The sequence below is a fragment of the Vulpes lagopus genome, chromosome 24 (assembly GCF_018345385.1).
Source record: "Vulpes lagopus strain Blue_001 chromosome 24, ASM1834538v1, whole genome shotgun sequence".
NCBI classification, from domain to species: domain Eukaryota; kingdom Metazoa; phylum Chordata; class Mammalia; order Carnivora; family Canidae; genus Vulpes; species Vulpes lagopus.
In genome coordinates this window covers 40,696,194-40,708,440 of record NC_054847.1, presented here as the reverse complement: position 1 = coordinate 40,708,440, position 12,247 = coordinate 40,696,194, and the positions used below count along the sequence as shown (strand labels likewise).

At 45.0% G+C, this 12,247-nt stretch overlaps 1 protein-coding gene across 2 annotated transcripts in view; it reads left to right on the top strand.

Moving 5' to 3' along the window:
• Positions 1-12,247, top strand: part of ATP8B1 (ATPase phospholipid transporting 8B1) — a 131,381-nt gene that overhangs the window by 100,172 nt on the left and 18,962 nt on the right. For both annotated transcript variants that reach the window (XM_041739562.1, XM_041739561.1), the window contains exons 14-18: positions 1,648-1,691; positions 2,251-2,407; positions 7,697-7,885; positions 9,793-9,905; positions 11,511-11,675. In XM_041739562.1, coding sequence (XP_041595496.1) covers positions 1,648-1,691; positions 2,251-2,407; positions 7,697-7,885; positions 9,793-9,905; positions 11,511-11,675 — 668 coding nt within the window. The remainder of the gene's footprint in view (positions 1-1,647; positions 1,692-2,250; positions 2,408-7,696; positions 7,886-9,792; positions 9,906-11,510; positions 11,676-12,247) is intronic.

The window sequence follows — 12,247 nt, the reverse complement described above, 5'->3', positions numbered from 1 at the left end:
CAGAGTTACCAGATGAAGGAGCTCTAGGTGGCAGTGGTGATGCTGCGTAGCAGTGTGACTGTATTCCATGTCATCGACTGTGTACATTGTAAGAATGGTTGGGGGGGGGGGCGCGGTCTGGGCAGCTCAGTCTGTTGAGCGTCTGCCTTCGGCTCAGGTCATGATCCCAGGGCCCTGGGATGGAGCCCCACATCATGCTCCCTGCTCAGCAGGGAGTCTGCTTCTCCCTCTGCCCCTCCCCCTGCTCCTGCTCTCATGTGGGCACTCTGTTCCCCTCTCTCTCAAATAAATAAATAAAATATTTTTGAAAGATCTTTAAAAAAAATTTTATGTTATATGTATCTCCCCATAATTATTTTGAAAAAGTTGATTTCCATTTTAATATTCTGAAACATGCTGTATTATTTATAAAAATATTAAGTCTAATACTATATTCAATTAGAATGCTCTAACTTTTAAATAAAGACTTGATATGATTTTGGGGGGGGTTATGATTTTATTTATTTATTTGAGAGAGAGCGCAAGTGGGGGGACGAGCAGAGGGAGACGGATAAGCTGAGTGTGGAGCCCAGTGTGGGGGGTCCATCCCACCACCCCAAGATCATGGCCCAAGCCAAAATCAAGAGTCTAAATCAGGGTCCTGGGTGGCTCAGTTGGTTAAGTGGCTGACTCTTGGTTTCAGCTCAGGTCATGATCTCAGGGTCCTGGGACTGAGCCCTATGTTGGGCTCCACGCTCAACAGAGAGCCTGCCGGAGGAGTCTCTGTCTCTGTCTCTCTCTCCCTCTGCCCCCTCCCCTGCTCCTCATATATGGGTGCTCACTTGCTCTCTCCCAAATATCTAAACACATCTAAAAAAAAGAGAGTCAGATGTTTAACTGACCAAGCTACCCAGGTGCCCCACTTAGTACAATTTTTAAAAAGAGCTATGAGAACACTGAGTGCTTTTTCCTTATGTGAAAACTATACTGCAAATGTGTTTTCACATAAGAGCATCTCAGACATGAGCACAGTGGTGGGACACCGAGGGTGAAGGAAGCGCTTCTCATGTACATGACGGCAGTCCCCTTCCAGCTGGGGGGTAAGGAAAGCACTTCAAAAGGCACGAGTCTGGCCCCAGAGAAGGATGTAGCACAGAAGGACAGAGGCACCAGTATTTGAACCTCTAGACCAGGGGTCAGCAAACCTCTTCTGTCAAGAGCCAGATAGAAAGCACTGGAGCCTTTGCAGGCCTTATATTATTTGCATCAGATTTTCTTCTTTGTTCTGTTTTGTTTTGTTTTCACAACTCTTGAAAAACATGAACATCATTCTTCTAAACTTTTTTTTTTAAGATTTTATTTATTCATTCATGAGAGACACAGAGAGAGAGAGAGAGCAAAAGAGAGAGAGAGGCAGAGACACAGGCAGAGGAAGAAGCAGGCTCCATGCAGGGAGCCTGACGTGGGACTCGATCCCAGGACTCCAGGATCACGCCCTGGGCCGAAGGCAGGCACTCAACCACTGAGCCCCCCAGGGATCCCCCAACATCATTCTAAACTTGAAGGCTGTTCAGAAACAGGCTGAGACCGATAGAACCAAAGCAAGGTGAGGAGGGACCTCTGTACACAGAAGGAGACGCAATTGATTTTGTCCTGTTTGTTTCTCAGGAGACCATCGAGATGCTTCTCAAAACAACCACAGCAAAATAGAGGTGAGTCGTTTCATTTAAGGAAGCGTTTGGGGGTGTGTAGGAGTTGCCCCAGAAAATGGGGGCTTCAAACAACAGAGATGCATTCTCTCACAGCTCTGGAGGCCAGAGGTCTGAAATCCAGCTGCCAGCAGGGCCCCTCTCCCTCTGAGGCTCTGGGGAAGATTCCTTCCTTGCCTCTTCCTCGGCTTACACTCCCAGCACCTGAATGCCAGCTTCCCCGGTCACATGGCATTCTCGCTGCGTGAATGGGTGTCTGGGTCCAGATCTCCCTCCTCTTCCACGGACACCAGTCACTGGATTAGGGCTCACGCTCGTCCAATAGGACCTCCTCTGAACTCGACTACATCAGCAAAGATCCTATTTCCAAAATTCCAACCCACAATAGGGTGTCTTTTTGTTTTAAGACAGGTGTGAGCCTCTTGACACTTAGGAGTGTGTTAAACTCCTAAGATAGCTTTTCCATAAAGACTTGGCTTCAGAGACAAGCCCCTGTCATTTGGTAAGCCCACACGGACGTTTTCCAAATCACATCTTTGTTTCCTTTCTCCACTGCTTTCAGCCAGTTGATTTTAGCTGGAATATGTTTGCTGATGGGAAGCTTGCGTTTTATGACCACTATCTTATTGAGCAAATCCGCTCAGGGAAAGAGTCGGAAGTTCGACAGTTTTTCTTCCTGCTTGCGGTTTGCCACACGGTCATGGTGGATAGAATTGATGGTGAGTGTTTCTCTGGCATCACGGACATGGGGTACCCGTGCTTTGGTTTACAGGTAACTCTCACCTGGCGTGCAGATGCATGTAAAGCGGGAGGCATGACGAGCCCGTCTTTACCCAAGCAGTGAGCGTCTGTGAGCCCCTGCCTGATGGTGTGAGGGAGCAAAGGAGGAGACCAGCTCTCAGTTTCTGAAAATGCACACCTTCTTCACAGTTAACAGCTCCAAATGTGTTTATCACTTTGCAAGCGAAATCTTATCATTAGGAGAAATGATGGACTCTTGCCTTAGGACAGAAGAATCCCAGTCTTCCCACCCTGCAGTGACCTGACATTTATTGAGAGGGAAGAGTCAAGCCTTATCTGGGGCGTAAGGGGAACTTTGAGCTCAAACAATCCTTAGTACAGAATAATTTTGGAGGGAATTTATTTTCTAGCTTCAGATGTGTTTGGGGTTTGAAATAATATCTACCAGGGGCACCTGGGTGGCTCAGTTGGTGAAGCGTCTGCCTTCGGCTCAGGTCATGACCTCAGGGTTAGAGCCCCACATCGGGGTCCCTGCTCAGCAGGTGGTCTGCTTCTCCCTCTCCCTCTGCCCCTCCCTCTGCTTGTGCACTTGCTCTCTCTCTCTCTCTCTCTCTGTCAAATAAATAAATAATAATCTTAAAAAAAAAAAAAAGGGAAGCAGGAGCACCCACCAGAGCCTGGGCTGACTTCAGGGGCCTTTCTCATTGGAAGGAGCATAATTAACGTGTATTTTTGCATGGGAGCCCACAAAGCTGACCTGCAGGTTTCTTCCCGAGCTCTGAAATGCAGCTGTGCAGCAGCTGTGTCCCGTGTCGGTGAGAGCGAGCCGTTCTTTCACGCATGCACGTTATGATTAGTCCTGTCAATACACCTATTATTTTTGTGGAACGTGCAAAAGGAGCCCTGCCGGCCCTTTGGCGACGGAGCACTGTCTGCCCGTCCCGCCTGCGCTCGAATCAGTGCAGCATAGCAAGGGGCCTGTTTTCTGCCCCTGCAGCATCATGTGTGGCAGGTGTGAGCTCTCCAGGCGAGGAATATTCAGAGAAACTGAATGTGTGCAGCTCTGTGTGCCGTTGTGCGTCGTGGGGCAGATCCCCAAGAAGCCCATTCCAAGGATGGCTGTACCGCCCCACCAAGCGAGATAGCCACAGAGTTTGCGAGATAGTCCAGATGCCCGGAAGGTTATTGGGTTTGGGGGTGGGGGCAGGAGGCACGCCAGGCCGTGAGTAACCACTGCAGAGGTCAAAGTCTGTTTCTAGCTGCAACCTGGTCCTCTTAGGCCTTGACTCCTGCATAAAAGTATCCTGCACCTACCCCACCCCCCGCCCCAAAGTGTGTGGTGGTATCTTGAGAACTAACCAGCCAACTTGGGCAAACACACTTTGGTCTTATGGCCTGTGCTTTCTTCCCTCCTCCCTGGGGTGTTCTGGGAAGAGCCCCTTTCTGCTAGAGGTGGGCCAGCCCAGTTTGGGTCCCTGCCACAGCATGTGGTACAGACCCGGGTCTTTGGCCCGAGCGCTAGTGACCTCGGTGTTGTAGGCAGACGGTTGGCATCCAGGGTCCCTCCCAGCCTAACATCGTGCAGCCCTTTGTCCCACTGTCCACTGAGGCAAAGAGTACACCTGGAGGAGACTTCTTTCGCACAGTCATGACAGACGCTTGGTCTAGCCACTGTGCCTGAATGACAGATGATCTCCAGGGGCTGGAGGTTAAAGATCAATTGGTTTTGGGTTTGATACATGAGGTACCTCAAAAGGGTCCCCTGGAAGGACCTTGGGAACCCCTCCTCCAAGTATGATGGATAATCCAGACCCAGAAGGTGCAGGGACCTGCCTGACCCGGGCAGCAGGTCAGACCCCCTTCTAGTGGGGTCCCCTTGCCATCCCCATGCTGTGACACCTCTGCTCTTGATTGTGCATTTTCTCTCGTTTGTAAGAATAATGGAGACTAGTCAGTCTTCTATGATACGTCACATCAACAGGAAAGGGGAGGAAATCCTTCCATATGTGTTGCTGTATACAACAGACTAGCTCAGCAGGCAGTTTGTATGACCTGAGTGTTGAGTCCCTGTGGAGACACATGGGGACAAAGCATGGAGAGATGGCTTTGGTTTTCTATTGCTCTGTAATGAGTGACCACAGCTCAGTAGCTGGAAGTTCCCATTCATTAGCCCATCGTTCTGTAGGTCAGAGGTCTGGCCATGGCATGATGGGGCTCTCTGCTCAAGGCCTCTCAAATCAAGGGCAAGCCTTGTCATGTTCTCAATCTGGAGCTCCAGGTCCTCTTCCAAGCTCATGTGGGAGTGCAGGACTCAGTTCTCTGTAGTCGGAGGCCTGGGGTCTTCATTTCCTGCTCTTAGGAGCCTCCCTGCTTCCTGGCCACATGGCCCCTTCCATCTTCAAGGCCAGCAAAAGAGAATCTCCCTTCCAAGAACCCCTTACATGCTTCGAATCTCTCTCCCCAGGAGAAGGCCTGTCTCTTTTAAGGGTTGACCTAATTAGGTCAGGAATACTCTGATAATCTCCCTATCTTTTTTTTTTTTTTATAATCTCCCTATCTTGAGGGCAACTGATTTGGACCTTAATTACACCTGCAAACTCCCTCCCCAGCAGTACCGAGATTAGCATTTGAATAACTGAGAGGAGGTACATGTGTATGCCAGGGGGGTGGCAGAAACTGTAGGGTCACCTTGGATTCCTGCCTCCTGCAGAGGCTGTGTGAGAGTGGAGGGTGGAAGGCTTAGAGGCCCTTTCTCCCCCTGCAGGCCTTGACGTCATGATGGCTGTGGTCAGAGGCCACATTTTAGGAGGTTGGAGTGGGGAGACCCTAGAGACCCCAGGGAAGCTGAGGGCCTGGGTTAGGGTGCCATCTGTGGGAAGGATGAGTGAGTCACAAAGGCAGGAGGCATTCGACAGATGATTTGCTGGCGGGGAGATTGTTGGGGGGGTAGTCGTTGGAGAGGTAACTTGTTTCAGGGCTGGTACCCGCAAGAGGAAGCCAAGGTGGCAGGATTTGCAGTTTGAGCATCTTTTTTATTTGTGCTGGTTTTATGATCCACAACTTAGTTTCTGGGAGAAAAGAACGTCTCCCTGATTGCCCTGAGGTGTACAGTAAACCAAGAGCTCTCTTCAGAAATGGTTTCCGAGGATTATTTTTTTAGTTTTCTTCCTGCAGACATCAAGTTGGAGTTTGGACCAGCTCATCAAGTTCCTTCCTGTCTGTCTAAGTCTGCAGTTCTGTGGCTCTATTACGAGAACCAAATGGAAGGGTTTTTTGGGTAATGATAACGATATCAGTGTTTGTTTCAGATATGATTGTCTTAGTCATGGGAACTATACCACCTTTTATCATTGCTTTTTTTTCTGATGGAAATAAGCTTGCCATCAGCACGATGCAGTAGAACACTGTGCCAGCTCCCCTTGTCGAAGGGAGGGGTTGTGTTCCTACTGCTGCTTGCTTAGCTCTGCTTCAATATTTTGCCCTCTGGAGTGTGTGCCTCTGTGTGTGTGTGTGTGTGTGTGTGTGTGTGTGTGTGTCCAGAATGGACAGATTTAGTGTGTATATTTGTAACGCTGGTATATGACCTTCTGGATGAGCAGGAAACAACCTAAATTGTCATCTTCAATTACTAATTGGGATTGATTTGTACTGATTTAATTAGTGAGCCATCTGAGCAGGTGCATGAAGGAGGCAGGTCCATGAAGGAAGCAGGTGTGTGGAGGTACAACCATCCCTATAACTGGTAGCTGATTCACCCTGGAACGTCCTTCCCATCCATGTAGACTGATGGTGTGAAAAAGCTGCCCATCCATCCATGGTCTGCATCCGGCTCGAACCGTGGTGGGAACACAAAATGCCTCTTCCTGTGAAAATTCACCTGGCCATGGAAGTACTTTTCTTTCTGCTTTAAAGCAGAATAACTTCAGTAGCAAAATGGAAAATATTTTTCAACTTTTTACCAAAGCACAGCCGTGTATGGAGACAAGCATATGGCTCAGTGAGTTTGCACAAACCAAACCCTCCCTTGTCATAAACACCAGATTTTAAAAAACCAGAACATTATGAATCCCGTAGAAGACCCTTGTGTTCCCTTCCAGCTGGTGCCCCACCAAGGGGACTGCTCCTAACGTGGAATAGCCCAGGTTATCTTTGTTGGTCTTGTGGTCTGTAAAATGCAGTCACGTAGCATAGACTTGCATGTCTGGCTTCTTTGGCTCAACTTGGTGAGATTTATTCCAGTTGTTGACATGTGCTTATGAACAGAAGGCAACTTTCCATTAATTAAACATCAGGAGATTGAACAGATTGATGTATTTTGAGGGTTTTTTTTTTTAAACGGGAATATGGCTGTGGTGAAGTAAGCACACTCTTCTGGAGGGAAGATAAAGCGCACAACCCTTTTAGGAAATAAATGAGTGATGTTTGCCAACAGACTTAAAAATTATCAGTATTTGTCAGCTCGGTGTTTTCACTACTAGGAAGCTATTCTTAGAAAATCGTCAGCAAAACCTCCGTACACAGACAAAATTGTTGTTTACCATGTTATTTTTGAGCACAGAAAAGTTTGGAAAAAAAGCCAAGTGCCTGTAACTGGAACATGGTGACAAGTTTACATTCGTTATAATAATGTTCAGAAAGAACTTTTAAAGCTATGTTAACATGCTCAGAATATAAGGTTAAAATCACCAGGATGCAAATGTATATTCAGTATGATAGAAACTACTACAGAAACAGGCATTTTCAAAAGGACTGGAAAGAATTATAACATAATGTCAAGGGAATCCTTGGGTGGCGCAGCGGTTTGGCGCCTGCCTTTGGCCCAGGGTGCGATCCTGGAGACCCGGGATCGAATCCCACATCAGGCTCCCGGTGCATGGAGCCTGCTTCTTCCTCCGCCTGTGTCTCTGCCTCTCTCTCTCTCTGACTATCATAAAAAAAAAACAAAAAAAAAAACATAATGTCAATAGTGTTGTTTTTCCTCCGGATGGTTGGGATTATGGGAAATGTTGCCTCCTATTCCTGGCCAGTTTTTTTTTTCTTTTAACTACTGGTTTATATTACTGTTTATAATTAGAAATAAAACCTTAATGTTTGAAAAGTGTGAATGTTGGCATACTCCTTAAAAATCAACAATCTCCTTTCTGGAGGCTATCTTGGACTTTGCAGAGCATCCTTACCCCCCACGTGCACCTCAAGCGAGCCCTGGGTGGGGAGCCTGTGCCTGGTTTCACAGCCTTTCTGGTTTCCTCTCCTGCCTCCTCTGTCAGGTCAGCTCAACTACCAGGCAGCCTCTCCCGACGAAGGCGCCCTAGTGAGCGCTGCCAGGAACTTTGGCTTTGCCTTCCTTGCGAGGACTCAGAACACGATCACCATCAGTGAGTTGGGGACCGAGAGGACCTACGACGTTCTTGCCATTTTGGACTTCAACAGCGACCGGAAGCGAATGTCTATCATCGGTAGGTCGCCCTCAGGAGTGTGTCCGTGTATCACTCATTTAGATGCTGCCTTTTGCGTATTTTATTTAATGATACCCGAATAAAACAGGTAATGGAGGAACCATTGGCTCCTGGGAGATGTCCGGGGACTGGCTTGGTGTCCCTCACTCAGGGGACAACTGCAAGTGTATCTGAATCTTGCAAATGTTGACTCCACGACATGAGCTGCTGGAGTGAGGGTGGTGATACAGTGGGCGCTAGATCCACACACACGTTTGTGTTTTGTGAGGCCCTCCGAGCGCTGCTGCCTTATACTTGACATTAGGGAAGGGAGAGGCAGCAAAAGAGGGGTTCAGAGAAAAGCAAGGCTGTGCTGATGAAGCGAAAGTGTACCTCCAGTCCAGGCACATGACAACAGGCCACCAAGTGGAAGGGATGACTGCTTCCCAATATTGAGACTCTTAAGTGTATAATTTTAAACAATACCAAACTTATAGAAAGACTGCAAGAATGGTTTAAAAAATTCTTATTGGGCAGCCCAGGTGGCTCAACGGTTTAGTGCCATCTTCAGCCGAGGTGTGATCCTGGAGACCCAGGATTGAGTCCCACATCGGGCTCCCTGCATGGAGCCTGCTTCTCCCTCTGCCTCTCTCTGTGTGTCTCTCATGAATAAATAAATAAAATCTTTAAAAAAAAAAAAACTCTTTTATTCTCTTCCATATCCACCAGCTATTAGCATTGGCCACATGTCCATCATCATTTTCATCATATACAGGTTCTTGTTTCCTGAACCATTTGAGGTAAATTAGGGAGCTAATGCTCCTTTTCCCCAAATACATCAGCAGGTATGTCCTATGAACAAGAACATCCACTTATATATAAACAAAATGACCAGAATCAGAAAATTTAACAGGAAACAATGTTGTTATCTAATCTACAGGATGTTTTCAGATTTTATCAGAAATTTTCTTTCTTCTTTCTTCTTCCCTTCCTGGTTCAAGACCCAAGATTGCATGGTGCATTAGGTGATTGTTAACCCTGCTCTCCTTTAATTTAGAACAGTTTCCCAATTGTTTTCTTTCATACGTTGACATTTTTGAAAAGCACAGGCCCATTATTTTGTCGAAAGTCTCTCAATTTGGATTTGTCTGATATCCCCTCATGATTGAATCCACGTTATACGTTGTTGGCAGGAGGAGTACGTGGATTGGTGCTGCGTCCTTCCCAGCATATCACATCTGGAGGCCACGTGATTATTAGTGATGTGAGCTTCGATCACTCAGAAAGTGTTGACGAGCTTTCTCTACTCTGAGATTGAATTTTCAGCCAGTGAAAATATATGGGTTCAACTGTCTGCTGAACTCTGAGTAGGCACATTTTGCTGAGTGCTTTCTCTGACTAGCCCTGATGTAGGCTGATTATCATGCACGACATTTACCTTGAAGAATTCAAAATCGAGTTAGCTACGAGGCACGTGCTATTATTACATGACCACACAGATCCAAAAACCTAAGGAAAAAAATGGCTGTGGGGAGTCATGTTATGGTCTGAGTATTAAAGGTAGTAAGTGTTAACGGATTTATAGGTAAGATTCCTATGACATAGACAAAGAAGGCATTATGGAAGGAACTAGCCCAGGGCATAGCACACAGTAAGAAATCAGTCAATGAGGCTGTAAGAACAAGTAAGAATATGAAAAACTCAGCTGACTAAAGAAATCTTTTCATATTTATTTCACTGTTACATTATATGTAGATGGTAAGCCTACCGACTTTGTTGAGAGTGAAATCTTTCTAGGAGCATTCATGATTTTAAACTAAGGGTGAATTACTAGCAGAGCAACACTTCAAATTAACTTTCTAAATGTAGTTTTCTATTGAGAAATCAAACCTACCTTTATTATTTGCTTTTCCTCCCCTTGCTACCAGTAAGAACCCCAGAAGGCAACATCAGGCTTTATTGTAAAGGTGCTGACACAGTGATTTATGAACGGTTACATCAGATGAGTCCAACAAAACAAGAGACACAGGACGCCCTGGATGTAAGTGTCATTCTTATTCTTTCTGCTGCAGATTACAAACTTCCTTTTTGAAACTATCTTGTAAGCTCAAATGAAACCTCTGTATGAACTGTTGACCCTTCCCTTGTCTCGGTGTAGTTGTGTGGAAAGGGCATGAATGTAGGAATACAGCAGGCTGGTTCTGGTTCTGCTCCTGCTGCTGACCTCCTAGGACATGACCGTGGTGTCCTTTCTAGCATCCAGGTTGACAGCATCTGCAGGACAGGCCCAGGGTATTGATTGGTCTCTCTTCAGCGACCTTGAACAAGCTACAGAACCATAGCTGCGTGGCCTCCAAGAATCTCACCGACCTCCTAGTGTACAATGAAGGAAAGAAAGCATTCGTGTATGATGGGGAATGACAAAGCAATGCGGTGGATAATTGAGTTCTGATGCCTTTGTCAGTGAATCAGTTTGGTCTGCACTACAAATTTGTTATCTGAGGGGAGTGTAAACTTAGTCCAGTGATAATTTGCAGTCATTCAGAATGCTTCTGGAAATTTCTCTCTTGGAATTGCCTACTAATCTTTATATTGCTTTGGTTCTGTTAATGATGGCAATGAAGTATGGAGAATATCCATCAGACCTGGTATTCCAGTTCTGCCTTTTTATTTGTTTTGTGTCCTTGGGGGAAACTGAAGCGTTAACTGCCCATGTAAAAGAGGAAGAGGAAGTGGATACATCCCACCTAGGAAGGTTGTTACAAGGGAAAGCATTTTTGCACGATTCCCAGCATTTAGTTAAATGCTTAGTAAAGGGTAATTTCTTCCCTTTACTTTAAGGGTATGGTTGAGTTTTGGGGCTAGCCAAAGGTCCTTCAGGAGGAAGGCTGTATATGATGTTTACTTCTTGGGGTTGCATTTTAAGTTTAGATATGTTGTTGAAGCAGTTACAATGGATAATGTCTCTTAAGCATATGAACAATGGCAATTTAATCAAACAGATGCAGAACCTTCCAAAGAATCTTGAAAGCACATACTCAGTTGGGTGAACTAGTTCTGCCATCTTGGCTAGACAAGATGCAGCTGTGAAGTAATAAACCATTTTTATTGGCTCATACTTCAGCTCTTTAAAATAGCTTAAATCTGCTCAGCATGATTAAATTTTCCAGATGTTCTTTTCCAGTAAAATGTTTTATCTCAGTTTTAACAGTGGCTCAGGTATTTCAGAATTGGTTTGAGGAAATAATGCTTGGTTTAGAGTTCATAGTTGATTGGTCTCGTAACAGTTTGTGGGAACAAGTTATAAAGTTGTCAGGTCTGTGTTTACATCATTACACCCCAAGGCAGCTCCCTTGTCTGTTATTTTCTGAGTCGTCATGAGAAAAAGTTTTCTTCATTCTAGTGACTTCATTTAGAAGAAATGTATACTTTTTTCTCTAATTTGGGAACTACAAATAGGATTCTGAGAATACTTAGACAAAGTATCGGTTAATCTCCTCCACAAAATGTATTTATTCAGAATTCACTATCTTTCATGACTCTTTTTAAATTCTCTTATTGTATTACCTCAAAGAAAGATTTCACACTTGATCTTGAATGACATAAAATTAACTGTTGTTTGTTGGATGGATTATCTTTTAAATAGATCTTTGCAAGTGAGACTCTTAGAACTCTGTGCCTTTGCTACAAGGAAATTGAAGAAAAAGAATATGAAGAATGGAATAAAAAGTTTATGGCTGCCAGTATAGCCTCCACCAACCGGGATGAAGCTCTGGATAAAGTGTATGAAGAGATTGAAAAAGACTTAATTGTGCGTTTTCACCTTCATAATGTGGTATTCTAAACAGAACTGGAAGTTTTATTAAGTTTTGTTATATTTTTAATCTTATGCTTGAAAGATCATTCCAACTTCAGCATTTCAAAGTGGTACAATGGAACTCCGTCATTTGAATTTCTTTTGTTCGGCAAGCAAAATAGAACTTGCCATTATGAGAAACCAAAAGACAGAAAACATTGAGATTCTAACCCGATTCTATTACTTTTATATCACTCATTAAAATGCGTTATAATGTTTACATAACAAACTACATATTACATATTGAGAATCACCAAAATGATTTTTATTTTTGCAAACTTTGAAATAAGATAGTTTATAAATGAAATTTCTCAAAATTAAATACATATTGCCCGTAGAGTTTAGATTAGACAGAAATGTTCAACAACTAGCTAGTATCAACCTTTAGTGAAAGGAAGTGGCTTGTGTCCAAGCCACTTCTGTCCAAGTAGTATGTATACAATTAAAGTACATTTTTAGGGATCCCTGGGTGGCGCAGCGGTTTGGCGCCTGCCTTTGGCCCAGGGCGCAATCCTGCAGACCCGGGA